Source organism: Bombus flavifrons, chromosome 10 (genome assembly GCF_040668555.2).
Source record: "Bombus flavifrons isolate JBK064 chromosome 10, iyBomFlav1_principal, whole genome shotgun sequence".
In the NCBI taxonomy this organism is placed as follows: domain Eukaryota; kingdom Metazoa; phylum Arthropoda; class Insecta; order Hymenoptera; family Apidae; genus Bombus; species Bombus flavifrons.
In genome coordinates, this window is record NC_138451.1 from 2,276,671 (window position 1) to 2,300,542 (window position 23,872).

The 23,872-nt window shown below is 36.4% G+C and overlaps 2 protein-coding genes across 10 annotated transcripts in view; one reads left to right on the forward strand and one right to left on the reverse strand.

The window, feature by feature from the left end:
• Positions 1 to 23,872, forward strand: part of Mitofilin (inner membrane mitochondrial protein mitofilin) — a 97,056-nt gene that overhangs the window by 27,953 nt on the left and 45,231 nt on the right. For 6 of the 9 annotated variants that reach the window (XM_069122331.1, XM_069122333.1, XM_069122330.1 and 3 more), the window contains 2 exons: positions 3,032 to 3,224; positions 5,307 to 6,664. In XM_069122331.1, coding sequence (XP_068978432.1) covers positions 3,032 to 3,224; positions 5,307 to 5,627 — 514 coding nt within the window. In that variant the 3' untranslated portion in view covers positions 5,628 to 6,664. Of the gene's footprint in view, positions 1 to 3,031; positions 3,225 to 4,949; positions 5,285 to 5,306; positions 6,665 to 23,872 lie in introns of those variants that run through there. The other 3 variants (XM_069122339.1, XM_069122337.1, XM_069122338.1) reach the window with 2 other exon arrangements.
• The window catches only part of LOC138184433 (U-scoloptoxin(05)-Sm1a), a 67,138-nt gene continuing 64,524 nt past the window's right edge, over positions 21,259 to 23,872 (reverse strand). Inside the window, exon 4 of the mRNA XM_069122345.1 lies at positions 21,259 to 22,390. Coding sequence (XP_068978446.1) covers positions 22,263 to 22,390 — 128 coding nt within the window. The 3' untranslated portion in view covers positions 21,259 to 22,262. The remainder of the gene's footprint in view (positions 22,391 to 23,872) is intronic.

Here is a 23,872-nt window from a genome sequence, read left to right on the forward strand (position 1 = left end):
GTTGTTTCTTCTTGGCGCGGCAACTGCGATGCGATTTGATGACGATGGGGCGATATTGTCGTCGACCCTTTGTTCACCGACACGTTCTAGACTTTGTTATACCGTATGCCAGCCTCTCTGGTCACGGGTTCAAACGTGGCGATCGATGGTCGAACAACGAAGTCGTCTTTATATCGTACTTTCCACCGGATTATAAATTATAAAAGTGTTCTTGCTCTGAAAATTTGTTGTCGGTATATATGAAATTCTTGTTGAAATAAGTTATAAGAAATTTTTTATTTTAGGCAAGATTTTAGAATAGAATAATAATAAAGAAAACTGTAATATTATTATACTATATATATTGCATTTAAGAAAGAGGAGCGAATTTGAAAGATTTATCGAGCAACACTTTCTCAACCTGTTTGATGAATTTGATGAATTCAGAATCCAGAAAAAGAATCAAGTATTTCTTATCTTTTAGTTGCGCGCATCTAAAATATATTTATAAATACATATTGAACAAGACAAATAATACTAGGAAATATTCTGAAATTGCACATCGTAAGTGGCCATTATTATCTTATTTGGACTGAACGAAAAACTAAATGTATAAATACATATATATTGGCGTTCCTCAACAGCTTAAAACCATTCTCTAAAACAGTAATTAATCATTTATAATGAATAATTTCTTCTCTTTAGGCAGTTTATTCTAGTCGTATGAGAATTTCGTGATTAAATTTTTGGTCAAATTTGTTCACTTTCCGGAGCGAACGAACCGCAAATAATTCAAGATAATTAGAAAACGAGTAGTTTGACGAGAATTACATAGAATAATTCACGGAATTTTCGTGAATTATGTAGGGTATGTAAGAAAGAGAACCTTTTTGTAACGCGAGGGAAACTCTTGTTTCTTGGTTTGCGATATCAGCATTAAGGCTCGTTTGTTCTCATGTCGCAATGTCATGCCGCTGTGCAACATTAACGATACGAGCTCGTGGTTGCTGTTCGCAGTTTACACAAGTCTTGCTGGTTTCTTCAAATGATTTTCAACTCACACGGCAATTTCTCAATTTTATGTTACAAATTTGAGAAGCAAACGAGTTCTGATACGGTGACGGTGCGCAATTAATAGCAACGACATTTATAAAGTTAAAGGATGTATAGAATTGTTCTCTTGTGTGTTTCTTTAAACGTTCTAAACGAGTTCTAAATAACTTCGTTCTATAAAATTGTCACAGATACTTCTAAAGTATGTTTCCGCTTTCCCGCAACTTCGAATCTTTCAAATAAATTGCTCTAAATAATTGGAGAATCACGTACACGATACAGGCTTCTTTAATAAATTCATTTCTTCTTTTAGTATTATCAGCCTAGTAATTGATAAAATTATACTAATTCTTGATAACAGTATCGGAAATTGAAGTTTAACGTCCGGCGAAGGGCACTGGACGCTGCTTGAATTTTACTCCCGATACTTTTTCGCCTTTCTTGTGTCTTGCAACATTCTCGTCTCTTTCTGTACTCCTTTACTTGTTTACGCATGCGATAGAATATTTTTGTTTTTCCTGTTTTACGTTCCATTTGAATTCGTATTACACACGTCCGCAAATCACAAAACAATCCTTTTCCATTTTCTGTACCCTCCTTTTTTCATACATGCAATCCAATCTCCCCGTCTCTCATTGAAATTCTATCGGAAAGCCTATTAAGCCAAAACCAATCACAGGTTCTTCTTCCATTTTTATGTAACGATATCCATGACAAAACAGAGCTCGATCCTGGCGAGCGCCGATTAATCGATGCGCGTGGTGAAGTTCTTGGAGAACGATCGACGACACAACCGTTACATCAACCCCTGGTCTGAAAATGGAAATGGAAATAGAAATGGAAATGGAAATGGAAATGGAAATGGAAATGGAAATGAGCGATTCATCCTCGAGTTCGACTGCGTTCCAAGAGTGGATGACGCGTCACACGTTATTAACCGTCATAGTTCCTTTAACAGTTGCGAGTTTTTGGTGAGAGATGCTTGTTATCAATGGAACGATTTCAACTCGCCTACTTCAATCTTCAAATTTGTGGATAAAGGAAGTTGAAGTGTTTAAAGCGCGACGTAACAAACGAGATATTAAAAAAATGTCAAGTATACTCCGAGCATCTGTATCCACAGACACTTGATAATCCACGTTTTACTTATCTTGTGCGATCTACCTCGTTTGCGTCAAATCCCGATTCTTCGAAGCGTTATATTATATTTTTCTTTTAATAAAGTAAGCTATATTTGTTGGAAACGAAGCTATGTAACGTAATACAGATACTACAGATGATACAGAGGTGTGAAAGAAGTTGATCTAAAGCTGCAGTTTAACCATTGCCCAGGCAATTTGGTCGAATAGTCGAAACTCGAAAAGAAATTTTTCGTGACGAGCGCAATTCCCGGTTTCCGCCTAGTACGCTTTTATATCTATGACTCGTTCGTTGATTGGTCGACAGGTAATTCGGATGATAGTTTCCCGAGCTCCTCGCCTACCATCTGCCAACGATATTCTCAGATATCAGACTCTGATTTCCGACTGATTTTCACAACTGTTTTTTATCTCTTTATCTCTTTATTTCCTTTGTCTTATTTCGATTCTATTCGTTCGATCCAGATGAATTTTATAAATTTCGATGATAAAAATGAAACGTACGTGGCAATGATTGAGATATTAAACGACGCAATGGTTATTGAAATGAAAAGTAAAGTTTAGTAGGTGTAGTAGCAGGTCTAGTTTTACTATAGAAAATTGAGTTATACTATGTGTAACGAATAATATCACGAATCTGAATCGCAATATTTGAAGCTGTTAACCAAATTATCCAGTTAACTAGAAATTTCTCTAATATGGAATGGATTTTAATTCTTTCAAGTATACATAAATATAATTTCCATTTCGTGTAAAATCGATATTTAATTAATGGGAAGAAATTTAGAATCTGACTGACGATTTAATTCGTCCTGCCCGATTAACAGATTGATTAATAGCTCTGGAATCTTTGCTTTCAGATATTGGCTCGATCGTGGGGACTTCAAGATGACTCTCCGCTACATGAACCTCCTGAAAGGAGCGTCAAGATCCATCGCCAGAGACTGGATGAACGAAACTAGGATCCTTCTGGAGACTCAGCAGGCGGTGGACACGCTATTGGCGTATGCTGGTGCTATAGGTCTAGTATTCCTCGGCGCTGGAGATTCGAAGGTCAGTCGAAACGATTAGAATAAAACAAAAACAACAAAAGAGAATCATGCATAACAGAGAACGAGAGACATCTTGTCTAGGGCAAATTTTTGTATAGTTTCAACTAGAATTCTGTCAAAGTATTGCGAAAATGTAGTTGGTTTTCTCGGTGAAATTCCGCTTTCAACGGATTTCACATAAAAAGAAGAAAAAAAGAAAAAAAAAGAAAAAAAGAAAAAATGCCAAATTCAAATTCGAGGTGATAGTCCGACCAATGTATTTTTAATTGTTTATAAATGATTGGTAGATACTACTTAAATATACTGGGATTGTTTAACAGAATTCTCGAACTGTGTTATTTATAATTTCCGGTTGCATCTTCTGTTTTTTCGATCGTCTCATACTTTCGATATTTTTCGATTTTTTCGATTGGATTAAAAAGAGAAAAGAGAGATTCGTATCGGAAGCTTTGATACTTTGTTAAATAATTTTGTGGATCGAGCATAGCTCGAGTATGGTCTGTTTGAACTTCATGGACACGAATTTTTTGAATAGTGTATCAAAATTGTCAATAAAAATAGCTTAAATTTATCCGTCGAAGATTAATCATCGTTATTCTTCTTCCCTCCTCTCATAATTTACTTAATAAACTTGTTTTTTTTTCTTTCAATATCCTTTATCTTTGAGTATTTGTATTTGAGAGAAACTTTAGCATGAAATTAAAGCACAAGATACACGCATATACCTATTAACCTCTTGTCTTATATCTAGACTCTGGATGATTATGTATTTGTAGGAAACGTGGAACAAATGTATACAACGTATGAGAAATTGCATAAGAATGTATTATATAAAATCCAAAGTTAGAACTCTTCAACTAAAATGACAGTATTTAATGAACGAAACAATACTTCACTTAGATTCTATTCTTTTAATAATTTTTTAAATAATTCAATATGATACGAACAAAGATATTGCATAAACGTCCACAGATTGCTTATAAGTGTTGAAACTGTTATATAACGGTTATATATTATAGATGGAAAAAAGTTATAATTTCAATTCAACAGAGACATAATGTAATGTCGTGTTCGTTAGAGTAACTTTCAACTCGAATCTCAGCTTCTAGTTTTTAAATTATAAATAATATTTCAATATTTGCATACAATTTGATATAATATCTTCTTATTACAACAGTGAACGGTTAAAATTTTCGTAAGTACGTATGTACGTATGTACGAAAAAGGTTATAAGGCAAAGGATTAAAGAAAAGGGCTCTTTCATACTTTTCTTCAACTTGGGAAACTTGTTTAACGATAGAAAAACACAATTGGGTGAGCCAAGCAAGCCGAAGTAGGGTAGAACGTAGCAGTGTTGATCGTTCCAGTGGTGTGTTACACGAACGTTTGATTTAAAATACTGTTCAATAAATACATACTATAATAATATTATTACTAATAGATTGTTAAATAAACAAAAAGACGAAAAAATCGAGATACGAAGAAAGGTGTTCGTATGGAGGGTTGAGAATCCTATAGTGATTTAAGCTCACCCAGTTTCGTTCGATCATACTTTTAACAGCTGAGGTACCTTCTCAAAATCTCGACATGGATATATCGTTATGATTTTCAGCCCAACATACGTATATATATAACACGAAAGACAAAACACAAATTCACCTCTGGAAAGGTTGACCGCCCTCTTCTTGCAGCGTTAACAGTATGATTCGCGATTTTTTGCTTGCAGTAAAAAGAAATAGCAAAGGGCTGGCAAAATCGACAGAAATCGAAACGACTTCCGCCGGCCAGAATGCTCTCGTCCCTTCTTGAATTCTCGCGTCAAACCGCCGATACCGAAACCGACCACAAACGAACAGTGAGAGATCTAAAACAAACCAAAATTGAAAAAAAAACATTCCAAAGAGACAAACGATCGACAGCTTCTCGAAATCGAAACAAAAAAAAAGAAGAAAGAAAAAAACAAAACAAAACAAAACTAAAAATGCGACACAAAAGACGAAAATAAGAAAAATATGAAAAAAAAAAAAATAAAAACAGGGGAAACGTCGACACTGGAGAACGTTCCTTTCGTTGTTGTTCGAAGTGTTCCAGCAAGCCTCACCTGGAAAAAGCCGTGGACCGACGAAGGGGGAGAATGCTCGCGTGGAAACGTCGTCGAAGAAGAAGAAGAATTCTCGCGCGGGAACGTCGTCAAAAAAGGCTGAGGACACGTGGATGGACGTACAACAGCGTTCAGACTGCTATCGATCGTATTCTCGGATGGAAATTGTGGAAAGGTGGGAAAAAGACATCTGGGATTTCTGCGAATGCAAAACGAGCGAAATTTCAGGTTTCTTTGCAGTTAGACTCAAGCTTAAACGAGAAAGCAGGCAAAACGATCCTTCTGCTGCAGAGAGATTCGTAGAATACTACTATTACGATTACGATTTAACGGATTTTTAAAATCTGTATTTCCCGCAAGAACCTTTTCACCGAACTTCTCGGATAAAAAATTACCATTTGCCACAATGGTGTATGGTGCCACGATGTACGGATATTTAATCAATAGGATCATACGATATTTTCACGAATGAGAAACGAAAAGCATGAAATTTTTGCCGAATACATTCTGTATTTTCTTTGGCTATAAAGTACTGTGTAACGATTAAGAGAAATATTATTATTATTATTGTTGTTGTTGTTATTATTATTGTTATTATCATTATCATTACTATCACTATCGCTATCATTATTATTGTTGTGATATACATATGTTCTGTTTAATAATAATATACGATTGATATCAAGGTGTTCAACAGAAATAGGGATAAGACAATTAGAGTGTAGCAGAAGATGCGTGTTTCCAACATTTCGAACGAACAAACGGAAGTGTTAAGTCGGGGATACGTTGCTGTTTCCTGTGAAACGTTTCTGAAAAATAAAAAAGAGGTAAAAAGAAATAAGAAATAAATAAAAATAAATAAATAAATAAAGCATAAAATGGAAGAAACAAGGAGAAATATTAAAAAATTTTAGGAAGACGGTTATCTGTCGTAACGTAGAGAAATATGAAATCTGCACGGTGGAAGGTTATCTGCACGATTAAAACGTTTTATTTCGCGTTTCCGATGGTTAATCCCGGATTTATCACATACATACCCAACATCTGGGGCACCGCTTGTTTCAGACAAACAACCAGAGGACTTTGAAAAAGTTGGCGAGTTCATGCCGCAGCCACAAAATCTGATCAAAATCTGCTCGTTTCAGACAACATTGTAGACGTTTCGCGACGATCGATGTGCGAAAATCTTAAACAAGCGAAACTAGACTTTTTAAGTTGTAAAAGGAAGAACGTTAGGTAGTGTGCAAAATATTTAGGTATTCGAAATTTCATCATCTTATTAGCGTTTAAATTGTGTATGGTAATTAAATTATTTATAAATATTTTGTTTGTTTATTTAATTTTTCTTTTATTTCTTTTGATAAGAAAGAAGCACGAAAAATGTATCGGTATTACTTTTCTAAAAAGAAATTAATTAATGACAATTTCAGACAAAAAAAATTGTTTTTTACATCTATTAAATATGAAAATAATTTAATTTAATAATATGGCGTTTGATATGAGGTACGATAGTAGTCGTGGTGATAGTGCTACTGCTGGTGTAGATGTCGCTGCTGGGGTACTGCTGCTTTCTTCTCATTAAGGTGTCGTGGAAGAAAAATCGGACTATGGGCGCCGACATTTGAACCCAGGATCTGAACGTTTGTAAACCAAAGACGCTAACCACTGCGCTGCCGTCGTCCGGTCATAGTTGTTGTCGAGTGCCGCCACAAATATTTTTTTTAAATATTGTAAAGTGCCATTTCGCGAAAGATTTCGAGCAAACTTTAACTATTTCATCGTATCTTGTAAGAATAGCTGCTGAAAAATTCTAATTTAATCTACGAACATCGTCACAGGAAGTAGCCACGAATTTTTCAAGTCCACAAACTCTGCAATAGTGTTACGTTCTCCTCGTAATCATCCGTTCTATACAATCTAAGATATTAATTTGTCATCCTTTTGGTTCGATATAATTGAAAACAAAAATTCAAGCTTTACCAACACCATCTTTGGACGGTTTAAAATCTAGAATATCCCATAACAACGTCTATGCCGTCTGAACGAATTGCTGCTGTTATATCTTAACTTTAAATCAAATAATAGAATAGATGTCCGAAGAAACGAAAATGCAATACTTGGAATAATCCTCGAACATGACAGAACTTTAAACCAGATGACTACCCCTTTTGAAACGAGTCACTAACGAGGCTTGTCGATGAGGTAGGTTTTTCCTACTTTTCACTCTCTCTCTCTCTCTCTCTCTCTCTCTCTCTCTTTCTCTTTCTCTTTCTCTCTCTCTCTCTCTCTCACCCATTCCTTCCTTTTCTTTCATTTGTCCGTTTTTAGTAGAGTTTGAGAGAGCTCATTTACCACGTGTCATACTTCAGAATAGAAAACTGAAGAGAAAATGTTGCTTCTTCTGTGCTTCTCCTTTACTTGCTGATGATGAAGCGTTTAGGTTAGTCGAATAGTTAAATAGGCGCACAGTTACTTAAGTAAAGCTTTTTCCTACTTAGAATTGGCAAAGCAGAATGAGAGTAACTCACGAAGTCTATCGGCGGCAGAGGGTGAAATACCTCTGGTACGTCTTGAGTAGTGAGTCAGGATCGAACGAAAAAACGAGACAAACGGGAGTAAATCACGTATTGTATATGGCATGTGCACTTTTGTAAAGAAAGTTTAATTGCTTCAATGTGAAGCGATTATCAAGCCGAGAGATACGAGCAATAAATGGTATTCGACACTGATTATTGTGTTCTGTAATTGTAAATAGAACTTTGTAAAAATTGTACCTGCAACGCCCTGTTTTCCTATTAGTTTTAATTTTCAATCAAATCCAGAGTCTAGTTTCAGTTTGTTAGTTTAACAATCAGTTCGTTTATGATTATCAAGTTTATATGACAAATTGCGATACGAATGTAGGATACAGATGTATAAAATAAATACAGATTCTACGTACGTAAGTTGGAATTGAAACTATGTAGCTTTAATGCCAGTTTTCAGATTTAAATATGAAATAATAAACATAACATTCTTATCTATTGATGGTCACGTTGACGTTGACGTTGACGTTGATTAAGAAGAGAATCGAAAATAAAGATTAAATCTCAAGCTTATAAAATTCAATTGAAATTTCAAATCTTTAAGATAAATAATCCTGGAGCTCGAATACACGAAATTCAATTCAAATCACAAATATACAAAATCCAACCCAAATTTCAAAACTATGAAATTCAGATGAAAAGATCTAGGATATTCTGCAGTGTCTGCAGCAAACATAAATACTTACATGATGGAGATTAAGCAAATATCATATTTGCAGTAAAAGCTTCTTGTTTGCGATGTATAAGCGTGATTCACCTAATGTACCTTCGCTACTTGCCAAGTCCAAGATGAACAAATAACATTGCGGTTGGCTTTTGAGGTTGTTTTGCCTATCTATTTACGTTACGACACACTTAAACTTTCTCGGTGTCATAAGCTGGCTTCTTCTAATATAATATACACAGTAGGTATCTAATATCTGATATATTGGATTGAGGTGCAGATGTTGTCCGTGATAATTGTAGCGCTGGCTGTAGATGTCGCTGCTGCTGGGGTACTGCTGCTTTTTCTTCTCATTTATATGCGTGGAAGAAAAATCGGACTCCGGTCACCGGGATTCAAATCCGGGTTGCTGCTAAGTGCCGCCACAGAATTTTGAATTGTTTTTTTGTTTTTTTTGTTTTTGGTAGACTATTTACAATCAACTCTCGTTGAGAATTTTAAGTAACTTCATTTGGCGTGGTAGAATAGCTTGATTTATAATAATTTATATTATGTTGATTCTAGTTGAATTCAATGCTTCAATCTAAAGGGTATTTTCTTTTTAGTCTGCGGATCTGGTCCGTCGTGTCAAGTAGTTGGGTGACTAATGGGTTGTGGTGGTTGTTGACTCTTGTGTTATATCTGCTTTTGAACTTGTATATTTCTTCTTTGACTGTGGATATCTTGAGGTCGCGGTGGATTGTTTCGTTGGTGACATACCAAGGTGCATCCATTAAGGATCTTAGTGTTTTTGATTGAATTCGTTGAAGGATTTCTATGTTGGAGTTACTCGCTGTTCCCTATAGTTCAATCCCATAGGTCTAGACAGGTTTTAGTATAGTTTTGCTATAGCATTATTTTGCCCTGAGTGCTTAAGTTAGAGCTCCGGCTAATGAGCCAGTAAAATTTTTTAAGTTTAGCCTTGAGTTACTTCGATTTATCTATGATGTGTTGTTTCCATGTCAATCTCCTGTCCGGAGTCATACCCAGATATCTGACTGAATCCTTGTTAGGAATTGTGATATTGTTAATGGTCACCTGAGGGCAGGTTTGTTTTCGCAGCGTGAAGGTTACCTGTGTGGATTTATTTTCGTTAATTTTGAAGCCTCATTTCTGAAACCACTTCTCCATAGAGTCAAGACCTCGCTGGAGAGTGTGGGATGCCATTATTGGGTCTGAGTGAGATGCTAGTAGTGTTGTGTCGTCAGCAAATGTCGCTGTTGTTATCTCTGCTAAGGTTGGTAAATCGGCAGTGTAGATGGAGGACAGTAGGGGTCCAAGTACACTGCCTTGTGGTATGCCGGCTTCTATTGGAAATGTTGCGGTTGTGGCGTCTAGGTATTTAAACATGAATTGTCTATTGGTTAAGTAGAATTTTAGGATGGAGTAATATGTGTGTGGTAAGATTTTCTTCAGTTTGAAGAAAAGTCCTTCATGCCACACTTTGTCGAATGCCTGTTGAATGTCTAGGAATACCGCAGAGCAGTATTTTTTCTTTTCTAAGTTTTGGTCTATCGTGGAAAGTTGCTTTCAAAAACCGAATTGGTGAACTGGCAGTGATTTCAATTTCTCTGAGAGTGGAAGGAGTCGATTCGTGAGCATCTTTTCGAATAGTTTTGACAAAGTGGGTGGAGGGCTAATTGGGCGGTAGGAGCTAGTTTCTTATATTGGTTTTCCGGGTTTAGGGATGAGAGTTATCATTGATATTTTCCGGGGCTTCGGATAATATTCAAGACGAAGGATTGCATTGAAAACTGATGTGATGAGTGAAATCCCTTTTATGGGAAGTTCTTTGATTGCTTTATTACTTATTTGGTCATGCCCCGATGCTTTCCTGGGATTTAGGCGACGGATTAATCCTGTAACCTCTAGAGAAGTGAAAGGTTTAATAGGTGGAGACATTTGGAAGGGAGAGTACAGATATTCCGTTATTTCCGTGGCAATATTGGAGGAATGGGGTTTAAATACTTTAGACAAGTATTTAGCAAACAGATTGGCTTTACCTATAGGGCAACGCGCCCATCCACCTTGCGAACGGCGGATTGGAGGGATTACTTGCGGGGGTCGCGTGAGTTTCCTGGAAGCCTTCCATAGTCAGAAAACAGTCATTTTTATCATTTTTGATGACTTTGGTTAGCTTTCTAGTTGCGTTGTTTAGTTTGCGTTTGTCATCCGATGTTCTATGGGTCTGCCATACTCCTCTTAGTCTACGTTTTTCTGCGATTTTTTTTAATATGTCATGAGGATATTAATGTTTGCTGGTAGAAGTCTTAGTAAGTGTGGAGGACCGGATAGCGTTTGTTATGCCCGTGTTTAAGTATTCCGTGGCTGTTTCGATATCTTCATTTGTTTTTAGTGAAATTGAGGCTGAAGTTGAGTAATTAAAGACTTCTCTAAAGAGCTGCCAGTTGGTGAGTTGGGTATGAATAAAGCCATTAGGTGCATTTCCGATAATTGTTGAGCTAATTGTTGCTATAACGGGGGAATGGTCTGAAGAGAGTTCTGCCGAGGAGTTGATTTGGACATATCTTGGCGAGATATTTTTAGTTATGAAGAAGTCAAGTAAGTCAGGTATTTTGTTAGTATCAGTGGGCCAGTATGTGGGTTCATATGTGGTGAGGTAGTTGAGATTGTTGGTGATTATGCTATTCAAGAGATTTTTGCCTTTTACTGTGACAAGTCTGTGCTGCCCCATTGGGTATGCTTGGCGTTATAATCTCCTCCAGCTATGAATCTGTTGCCCAGAGCATTAAGGAAGTTATCGAAGTCTTCTTTAGCAATGGAGTGTCTGGGAGGGCAATATACTGCTGAGGTGGTGATTGTGCCATGGCAGTCTTCTATTGCTACGTTTGTAGCTTGGAGGTAGTCTTTTTGGAATGATGGAAGCTCGTAATGTTTAATGCTGGATTTGATACTGATTCCGGTGCCGCCGTGGGCCTTTCCACTAGGATGTTGGGTATGGTAGAAGTTATAACCGTTTATTTTCAGATAGTTTTTGTCGGTGAAGTGGGTTTCAGATATGAGCATTACGTCGATTTGCTGTTGTTTTAGGAAGAATTCTAGTTCATATTTGTGTTGAGCTAGATCGTTGGCATTCCAAAGAGCTATGCGTCTTGGTTTTATTTTGCGTCGGGGCGAATTAATTTATCCATGATGAGTGTTAATAATGATAGTAAGTTATTTATTTGTTCTGATTGTTTTTGGATTAATTTTTCGAATCTAGAGAAGTTGTCTGTGTTTTGTGGATTGGGAACACTATTTTGAGAATGGTCCCTATGGGTTTTCGGATTGTTTTGATTTCCTTGTACTGCTTGGGCATAGGAGATTGAAGTAGTAGTGAATTTTAGAGGACTGAGTATTTGGTTGGTTGTCTCTTTGGCTCTGAGTTTAGGATACTTCTTTATGTATAGGATTTTGTAGGCTGAGCAATCTTTGCAGTTAGCAGGATGGTCTCCTTGACAGTGGATGCACTTCGCTGGGGTTTCTGGTGATTCAGTGCACTGCTCAGTGGGGTGTGTACCTGCGCATTTAACGCAGCGGAAATTATGATTGCAGTATTTCTGCGTATGACTGTACCTTTGGCACCTTTTACATTGCACTATCTCTTTTTTTTATTAAAGGAGGTTCGATTTTTACTACCGAGTTCATTAGTCGAGTTATGTTATAGATTTGTTTGTTATTTGGTTTTTGTTTTAAGCCGATGAAGAATAGGGATAGCGGGTTTTTTGAGACCCTTATGTTGCTGATGTTAATTACTTCATGACCAAGTTTAAGGAGTTCGAACTTCAGTTCGTCTAAGTTAGCCGAGTGGTGGATGTTGCGTAGTACCACTCGATAAGGTCTTTCTTGTTTAAGTTGGTAGGTGTGATAGTTAGCATTCAATGTTTTTAATAGTTTTGTTATCTTTCTATATGTGTCTGGGTTAGCCGGCAGAATTTTGACTTGGTTGTTGTTTATTTTTAGTTTATATTCCTCTTTGTTGATTTCTTTCTCAATGGACTTTACCATTGTTTGTATATCGATGACATCATCAACAAATATAGGTGGGGTAGGGGAATTTTTTTGCGTGTGTTGGTTAGTTGGTGAATCTGCAACGTCCGTGGAGTCGTTTGTGAATTCTAGTATTCAGTATCTATTGTATGTGATTACACAGCTTCTTGACTGTTCGTTCTGATTAGCGTTTGCGTTTGTTTTAACTGATTCGAGTTTACGCTTTTTAATGTTTTTGGTGTCAACAGTATGGAGGGATATATTGCTCCCCTGCCACGGAGGAGGTAGCGCGGTGCAATTATCGTCTTGCTCAAGAGAGCCTGGTCGCGATTCTTGGGCCATCATCGAGCTAGTTAATTCAAGTTGAATAACTACTCGAGAGGCTATGAGGCTATGATTCGGGTAGACCTTAGGAGCGTTGGGGTTTTTCACTAATAAGATAGGAAACACTTGGATTATGTTTGTTTCGATTCACTTTCGACGGATGGGCGTCACGTGTTGTTTTGTGAACTTCACAGGGCACTAGACACACGTCTGCACGCTTCGGCTCTCGGACTAGAACTGATGTCTGATTTTGAATTGTAATCTGTTTTTTTTTAGACACCTTAAATTTTGTATCCGAAACATCTATACATCTGTATCTGGAATTGTGTACCAAGTAGAAAGATAAAACGATTCCGTTTCTTAATAGTCGCTTTATTATTTAATCGTTTATCAAAACAGATTCCATAAACTAAAAATGTGTGTGTATCCTCATATCTATATATGCATATATATCGTAGAATAGAATCATCTTCTTGCTCTGAATCATTTGAGACTCGTTCTTTGTCAAAGTTCATGGTTTTGATTAATCCACAGGGGGTGGTAATCGTTGACGACACTTATTAAAGAATCGGTACGCTCTGTGAGATCGTTTGTGACAACAGAGCGTACAAATTCTAAAATAAATAACGTAACACAGTCGAATTTCGAAAAACTGCAACTAGATATGCAGCCGTTTTCAACCAAACTCTGAGAATCTCTTTCAAGTGCTGATACAAGTCTTTAAATATAAAATATTTACAATATAAAATATCCACAGGTAGAACATCTCAAGCAACATTTCCAGTCTGATTTTCTATGTTTTCAGCCTGTGTTCGGAAAATCCACCGTTTACGACGTAACATACTTGCCCTATAGGACTATACGTATCGCAATTCAATTTCTCTCTCTCGGTAATCATTATCATGCCACCGTGTAAGCAGAAAATGGTGCGTTGCAATATGAAACTTTTAACAGTATTTATAATAAAGCGGACGGGAATCTGTTGCACGATAGCGCAAATAAACGACTTATTTTGTTAAAGCTAGAGTACAAGCAGCAATTTAATAAATGTATACATTTATTACTCGATATAGGATATGCGTTTAAAAAATATCGGCTAAATAACTTTGATAAATGGTTAAAGTATACATATTTATTGAATATTTCAACATACTTGGTTATGGTTTGATCGCACTTGGCTGTATCTCTGTGTATCTCTCAAAGTGCTTCTATAACGACTAAAAAGATCGGATTTGCGTCGTTTAGTCGCAATTTACTTAAAACTTGTATTGTTCTTATCTTTTGTTATTTCTTTCTTTTGTTGCAAATAGTCCCAGAAGGTTCGAAACTTTCTAGTTATTCGATCCGAATCCTAATAATAATAATATCTACTTGCACCCTGGTACTTGAATCACTGAAATACAATGTACATAAGTAGAACAGCTGTTCTATTCCCCGACCTTCTACACGAAATCCAATCTTGTCTTGACTCTACCACGTAATTTCTACAATGACTACATAAAGGCTACGTAACTGTAAAAAGCATATTCTTTGAAATGATTGAGATCAGCTACCCAACGGATGATTCCTCCGCGACACAGTTCTCCACTTTTAACATATAGTTACACGTTTCTGTGTTGGTGGTGGAACGTTTCTACAAATTTAATCAAGCACTCGATGCGGTCTTGTAATTGGCAGAAATCTCGACCGCGAGTACGCGGTCCACTGGGAGCTCGTGAAAAGTGTGCGGTTGGTCGAGCTTCTACTTCTACCTCGTTCCTTGCGTCGAGGTTTGAAAACCAGCAGTTGTAGTCGACCAAACTATGTATTTCCATAGAGAAGGGAAATATCAAGTATTATTTCATTGTAACGCGAGTGATTTGGGTGTGTAGTGTGTGCAGCTGTATGTACAGTGGAGCGTGTACAGTGTGTCTTGTATGTATCGTGCTTCTTATGTATCTTATTTGCAAGAAAACAGAGGTTATATTGTACGTTTACTGTAATATAAAACGATCGTTATCCTTGATACGATTGTTGTGTGGTCAGCCGCGGACGGGACGATCGCGGTGCATGTGTGAAATTTGTATAAACATCGTTTATACCTGCTACTATATTTATACTTGTTAGTTATATACGGAGGCAAAGAATTCGAGGAAACGTTAGTCCTTTCTACTCTATGGAAAATTTTCGATATGCTGTCAAGTCTATTCTCGACTTTCATTTTATTTTAGCTTTAAGAGTCGCTCCTTAAATTTTGTTACATCTGCAGCCGAACACCCTGTATATATCCATTCGATGAGCCAGCTTGACCACTTTGCTCTTTTCACTTTCGACCACTTTTGACTCTCTTGCTCTTTCGTTTTAAAACTTCGAGAACTGTTAAATCCTTCCACGATAATTAATAAAATGAAAAATAACACAAGAATAAAATTCTTCCACTCGAAGCCACCGCCACATAAATCGCACATCACGCTAAATAATAAGTCGTCGGAATGCAAATTATTAGTACACTCGCAAGAATTTATAATTCACCGTAAAGAACAAATGAACTTCCATAAAATTCTTTTCCCTTTCTAGTCTCACACTCTACTTCGTCTCTTACTACCATCTTTCTAAACCATTACAGGAAGAAAAAAGAGAAGACGACAGTACGAGCTTATTCATTCACCGAAGCGAGCGAATAAAGTTTTGCGCAACTCTTCTTAACTTTGTAACCCTCTGATCTCGCATTTCCCTTCGTCCTGCTCTTTGCGCATACTCTTTAAATTAAGAAACGAAAAAATAGGAAGTAAAAAAGGACAATTGTCTTATTTAGACGTATGTTTTTTTATCGGTTTTTATCTCTCACGAACCTCTTTAATAACGTACCTATCAAAACAGTGCTGGAAGCGAATGTAAAATGTCACGCTGCTGTACGTTGAAACGTCGTAACATCTATACTCGCAGCCACAAACAACTTTTTCTCGCAAAAATCATGTGTCCACGTGCGCACGTCGGTCTTCGTTTGCGCGACACGCGTTTCTTCGATTTCAGGCGCAAGCTTGTCTTTTTTCTAATTTCTCGTTTATTCCGTTCTTTATTTTCGTCTACTCGTTGACCTTTGCCAACTTATTAAGAGCTTGGAGCGATGTTAGATTTATTATCGTTACAGACAACGACTCCCTCGTTGAATATAGTAAAATCTTACATGCTAAAGAAGTCGTCTAGAATTATCGTGATATGGCGTCGCAACTCGTTAATTTATTGTTCGAAAGCATTTCATTGATCTCGTTCTCTCTTCTCTTCTTTAATGACTCATTCCGTCCTTTCCTTCTCACAATCCTTTTTCTATTGTATACGTATAACAATACGAAATGATTCGAGGTAGAGGTCATTAAAAATCTATGTTTTTTTTTACTACTTTTGATTTTTCTTAACCCTTTCGTGGGCACAAAATTTTCTTCGACTCTACTAATTTTTGTAAGAAAGCAACAATTTTAGTACAAAGCATCGTATTCAATAAAATATATTCTATGTTTGTTTTCATTAATTTATCTCTCTTTCTTTCTACCATTGCTTACGAATAAGGGTAGTAAGTGCTTATTAATTATCATACGTGTACAATCATAATTTTAATGCGATATTTTCGACATAAACCATATTAAATAGAACGTGCGATTAATTCGGTAAAACCAATTTATCTCTTTCCTTTGTACCATCCCTTAGAAACAAGGGTGGTAAATAATATGGCGGTAAATATCATCAGCTGTGCCGAATATATTTTATTAAGTTCATATCTATACTAAAATTTGATTTTCCGTTTTCTACGATTGTTTACGCGTTTGGTTTAGCAGCATAGAAGAAGAGGGAAATTTATTTTCAACTATTTTCGCCGCCTATGAAAGGGTTAAGTTCAATTATCATGCACGCGTGTATCATACGTCCGCGTGGAAGATGGAGATTTGAGCCACAACGATCGTGAATCTACGCGTACACCACTTTGCGTTATAAAAATACATGAATAAAGTGTAAGCGATACTTGAACTGGTAATCCACGACGATTGTGGCCGCAATGCGAACATTTTTTCTTTACTTCAAAATATCATAGAATTAGGATATTCGTACTCGATTTCTCCTGCGTCTCTGACGAAACATCTTTCTTAATTAATTATCAAATCGATAACTCGTATAGCTTTTCGTAATTCAAGCCTGAAGCGCCTTATTGCTATCGGATTTAAACAGTGGAAGCTTCAACGAGTGGTTCGTGTTGTGTCGTTGTTAAGTTCAATTCGTGATCGTGTCTTTCGTTATACTAATTGTAAGTACCAGAATATTAATTATATACACGCATGTATATAATTAACTATGTATATATAAGAATAGTTGCGCAGAAGGATATGGTGTGAATATCGGAAGAATGACGAATATTGCAACGTGACAACGTTTGACAAATTCCTAACATTTGTACCATATCGCATGATACCGTGACTCGACAAATTTCCAATACTGATACCACTGAATATTAAAACAATTTTCATCATCGTATATGCATGTACTTTCCTTGATGCGCCTTGATATATTTTTACGTCGGATCTCGCCAGACGAGAAATTTTTATTTCAAATTCCATTCCATTCTGCGCTAACTTTTCCACCTTTAGTTCTTTTTGTCGTGTACATGTTATACTACTTCTCCGTTATATCCATTATCTATTCAAATTCACAAATTTCCATTGCAATGCATAATGGCAGTACCTAAACCAAACTTAGTCTAACTTTTTCATCGTGAATGAAATAACGTTTCATCAAAAACCCGCGACTAGATAAATCGGCTTACTTGCGTTATCTTCCTAAAGAAATCGAATAATTTAAATATCTACTTTACGCTTCACAGTCTCACGTTACTGTATCTACCTCGAAACATTCGCCCAACAATAACAACAACGTTAATCGATCGGTCGACATCCATGACGGGAAACTGATTAAGCGTTAAGTATCGTTTACGCTAGACTCGAGCTAAGTCTCACTTTAGATAAATCGTCTCTTGGCCTAATTTCAGAAGAACAGATATGTAATCCCTAGTAAATTTCTGATGCGCTACGTTCGTGATCTTTTTTTTAGATTTTTTAGTTTTTCTTTGCATTCGTTCGCGAAACTGGTAGATTACCGTTTCCTCTACAGTTTTGTGACTCGCTTGGCTTACTCTTACCGGCTAATAGTACTACTATAAATAGTACTACGTTCATACTGTTTAGGAATTTGTTGACGCTGGTCAGCGGAGAGAAGAGAGCGGATGCGCTCGTTTCGATCTCGATCATGTGACCGAATTCCGTGTTTTAAAAATGATGACAATTGAAAATAAGTGGCACTTTGTTTCTTACCTAATTTGTAAAATTATTAAAAAAATCGCGAGCACGACGGTTTACCATTTAATAAAAAAAAGAAAGAACTTGGTAGAGAAGGAAAATTTATGCTTTTTTTAATTTGATTTAAATTTGTAAAACCTAGAGAGAGAGAGAGAGAGAGAGAGAGAGAGAGAGAGAGAGAATGGAACTGGAAACTACCTCGTGCGACAATCGCTACTCTCGTAAATCTCTACTCTTGATAATCGCTTCATTGTTAGACGAATGATCTGTTAATTGACAGACCTTGTGAACAGTGTGGAAATAGTGAAATTGTGGAAAAATTGAAACTGTTAATTGAGGAGCTATTTCTTGAATTTAAAATCTCACGAGATTCTACAGGGTGATTTCCTGGTAGATTTAATTTAGCAAGAAAGGAAAAGAAGAAGAAGAATGGAAGAAAGAAAGATATAATGTAGAGAGAATTGAAACGGGGCAATGCGCTGTCCCCTCACGCCAACCAATAACGTACACGCAGTTTGTTTTAATATCTCACGCGTACGTTCGTTAATTACAATTATTAAGGCTACTTCAAAGCGGTTACAAGTTACAATACGGTAGTAGTAATAATCGACAAACTTTCCACTCAATTTCGCCGTCTATCGGTCTTTATCTCTACTATGTATATATGTGTATATATATATACACACACACACACATACATATATGCATAATTCAGTTTATGTATAATCGGTGTGATGTTTCCTGTTTAGTGTCGTTAATCTTTAGTAATGGTAATAGTTAATCGTAATAGTAGTGATTAGTAGTAATTAGTAGCAATATAGTAATAATAATTCACGATAATAATAATAATAAATCAATAATAATAATAGTAATAATAATCCATAGTAATAACGTTATCATTATTATCCTCACTGTTCCTCGTTAAACTGTTGTCTGTATGTAGGTTACATAATATACATTGTATGTATATTCACGCGGGTTCAATTTTTCTTCTTCCGCGGTTCCTATCTTTCCCCTCTTTCAACTTTCATCGCGTTGTTTACCCGCAAATCCTCGATCTTTTCTCGTTCTGAAATCTTACGATCTATAAAAAGATGGATCGACCACGAACGATCCAGCCACTTTGGGAATCCCTTTATCTTCGCGCTGTGTCCTTTTTTGTTTTCGATTTCACGTTTGGCGCTCATTCGCCATCGAGATCACGGGCACGAGTTTCTTGTGGTCCGACATATTTTGCCTCGAGATCACGGTGACCATCCTTGCTCGACTAGAATCGGTAGTCGTCGCGGTTATATTTGGCTTAATATTTCTTTTGTTTGTGCTTTATTTTATATTTTTGTCTCCCTTCTGTTTTGCTTTATTTTATTTATTGATTTGTCTCGTTGAGAAAAAGGATCGGATGAACGTCGTGGAAGATTGGAAGGAGCGACTCGAAGAACATACTTCGGGTATCGGGAAAGGTTCAGCGAAGAAACAAAAAAACAGGCGTTACGAAGGAAAATGTGGAAGAATAAGCTTGGTAAATGGAAGAAGTTGAGGAGCCAAATGGAAAACCGATTGTAAAATGAGCAGGATTCTGAGGGAATGAAGAAATCGAAAATCGATTATCGAGTACCAAAGGAAAAGTCTTTTAAGGCGAGAAGCGGAAAAGTAAGGTTTCGCGGCGAACAAAGAATACGGGGAGGGAGTAATTTTTCATTGAAAATGAAAAAAAGATCATCGTTCTTGTTAAATACAGAATGCCAAGTAAAATTCACTTTCGACAGAGAAATCTACCGTACACTTCGAGTCTCCCAATCGACATAAGATGAAAAAGAAAAACTACTAAAGACGAAGTAAAAAATTGAACGATGAATAATTCTAAATGAGAATATCTGCAGAGTTTAGATAAATCAAATACAATGTAAACATTTAATTTAATAAGGCGGCTTTATCCGATGCAAGTATAAACGTGGTATAATTTATGTTTGTTTTTCATGTTTAACAAAAATGAAACGATATATCAATGTGGTAGTGATAAACAACTTCTTTTTTAAGATTATTGTATTATTTTATGTGTGTATGTATTTATACGTACATATGTACATACATACCTACATATATCTGTATATAAAAACATTTCCAATATTTTCAGGTTATTTTTTATAGATTTAGGTTCATTCTTTGCTCTAGATTTATCAACAGGTTTAGATCTGTATTTTCAGTAGATTCGATCGATATGCTTTTGAATATCGTTTATTTCGAAAATAAAAGTCTTCTATGCGATATAGCTTGTTTAATCCCCAAATGAAACCTATAACAATTAGTTGATTAAACAATAAAAATTCTATAAATAAAAAAATTATATTTAATCGTGAGTCGTGAATCGTGAATCTAAATAGTGAGTTAACTTAGTTTGACCAGTTAAGAAGTTGAAAAATTATTCCACGATACTAAGAAATGTTCAAAACGAGTACATAATACGAATAAGATATCGAAGTACACGTTCAAAGTCTCGAAGAATCTCATTTCATTGGTTTAACTCGAGTTTGAGCGGACGCCTGACTGAAGAAATCCAACGCACATATTGGCGACGCGACGCAACCGCCAACGGGAAGCCAAGGAAACACAGTGATGGAATGGAAAGTTTTGGAATAAATTGAATTGAAGGATCAGTAGCGAAGATGTTGGAGGCGAGCCACAGCGTAAGAGGAAGAACATCCGAAGCCGAATTTACACCGTTCCTCCAAAGTGAAATAATGTAAATTCGACTTGATCGATGGAAATTCACCGGTAAGACCGAGTTTCTTCTTTGTTGCTACTAAAATTGAACTTTGTCTCCTCAGAGAATGAAATAAATGTAAGAACGCTTAAAATATAATATAACAGTAGCTTCTGTCTTATAAGGAGTATCTTAGCAACCTGCTTTGTCGTCAATTTTTGTTCGAGTATACCGATAGTTGAGAATTTATGGAAAAGTATATAGGGTAACCACAAGTTCGGTATGATGCTCTTCTTCTAAGAGTGTTTCGCAAGGACATAATAATTGCGTCAACAGAATTATTATATAAAGTAATTTACTAGGCAACATATACGCCGGCGGCAATAATAATTACGGTGCTAAATATTTGAAAACTTAGAATATACGTTTAATTTATATAAAAATATGCATTTAGATTGGGAATATGTTGGAAATGTTTCGGCCGGGGAGAAGAGTACCCGCGTAAGAGTTCCTAGGAGAAGAAAGAAAATTGAATTTTTTCGCAATCAGCCTTATTTGTAGAACGAGATAAAAGTATTTTAAATGGCTAATATAATAAATTTAAGCTGACTAAGATCGTTCGCGAATGGTTCTAGAAAACAAAGACTGAAAAATTGAAAGGAAGAGAATCATGCTCCTACTTATATTTGAATTATTTTTAACCACAAGCAATGATAGCATTTGGTTGTTTATATTTTGTTGTTGGTTGTACATGAATTTGTTCGAACCGAGTATTATACTAGTAAAACCATGTTCATTAACAAATAAAGTTCTCCGATAGGTATTTCTTTCAATAAGGAAAAGATAAATTGTTCCGGGAGAAAAGAAGAGAAAATGGACGAGAATAAAAGTCATGGAAGATTTTCCATTCGTTTAACAAAATAATCCTAAATGATTATCAATGTTCCAATCTCGTGACTAAAATCAATTTATAGAAGAAGAAAAACAAGAAGGAGAAATAAGTCGTTGCTATTAAGAAGCAGAAAATATTTTGCATTCGCGAGGGAGGATTATAGGAAATTATCCAACGTGCAGAATCAAAGTCAGCGTTGAAAGTCTAAGTTGAAACAGGAAACGGGGATAAGAAAAATCGATTAGGGTAGGAACTTGATAGGTTTTGAGCCGACCGATCGGCGACGACTATCGATTGGTCAGCGTCCAGTCAGCAAGAGGGCCAGGACAATAATCGACGATAATCGGTTAGCGCGGTGATTCTCGCGTTACAGGGATCCCGTTGCTTCCATTCGCGGTCTCTTGGTCGCCGGAAACGACGTATTAGCCACGAAGCATCAGGAAGGCCGCCATCGTGATCGCAAGCATCGTCAAGCAGCTGCTAGATACGAACGATGGAGCTGAGTTGCAACCGTCTTCCTGACAACAGTACGTCCTCGTGCTCCAGGCCTCTGAAACAGTACGATTTATTCTTTATTCCATTTCCAAGAATTATTACGCGATTGAGCTTCATAATAATTAGTATCAAGGAATTAGTTTGTTTTGTCCGATGATCGAATCTTGCAATATTGGACACCACACGGATTTTAGATTCAAAATTTTAGACTATATTGTTTTGAGAATTTCAGACGAAATTATTTGAATGCTTGCTACAAGAATTAGACTACATTTCCTTTGTTCTAATACGAATAGGAACATTCCAGAATATGAAAAGCTATCATTTGAGGAGAAGGGGTGAACAATGATATTATTAATATATTTATTGTCAGCACAATGTAATTTATATCATTAACCATGATATTAACCAATATAAAATCAGTTGTTGGACTAGTCCAATTAAATATAGTTCGTTGTTAAATAAAGTCATTGCTTTTATCATTGTTCGAATAATCCTCTCCCATTGAATGAAATTCGAAAAAGCAGAAACACAAACCATGGTAAAAGGCGCGTACAGTAACGGAAGAAATAGAAGAAGCGGTTTCGTGAATGAAAGCGTTCACGCATCGTCAGAAAATAAGGCAATTTCTTCTAATATGAAAGAACCTTTCTCCCCCTTTCCGCCATTGAGAAGTAAGGCAAATGAGAAACTTGTTAAAAGTAGGCCAGAGGGACGAGAAAAGTTATTGAAACAAAAGAGGGGTAAAAGACCTCGTTAAGAAGGAAGGTTCATCGACGAAAGGATTTCCGTTTAACGTTTACTCCAATCGAATCGTGGAGAAAAGCTCAACGAATATCAATTTATAGAGAAAAGAAAAGAAAAGAAAAGAAAAAAGAAAAAGGGCGGGAGATAGACGGAAATAAAAGATAGGAAGAGGAAAAAGAAAAGCGTATTGAAAGTCCGAAATAGCGTTTCTCTGTCTATTCGAGGAATTCCTTGTTTTCCGTTCTGAGTATAGGAGAACTGCTTCTGGCAGCCGTTTCGCCAGCACAGCTGGTAAACAAGAATATAAATCGACGGCGACATTCAGTGTAGTAAAAGTGGCGTAAAAATTTGTCAAAATTCTTCCGTGAAAGGCAGATGAATGAGAAGGATGAAGAGAGGTCGCGGCATTATACGAGAGTCTATTCGGAAAAGTTGTTGTTTCGCAACTAAACCCCTGCCAACTTGAAAATAAAAACTAAGATAAAAGTCGAAAATACGTACAGGATAAAACAGATTGTAGCGAAAGGGGTGAAAATAAAACTATATATTTGAAGCAACCAGACAACAAAGTTGTCACAGAGGTAGGCCAGAGGATCTGGCGAAACAGGATTTCCGGGAGGGTTGAGTGCATCGACGCGAACGCTCCGTTTTAACATTTTGACTATTTTAACGCACTGGCCGATTACAAATTTACAAAAGTGTAGGCCGGATTTTCAATTTGAAAGCGTCTCATCTACACTTGATCGCGTTACTCGAATCTTTTCCAACGACTTGCTTCTCTTTTTCTCTC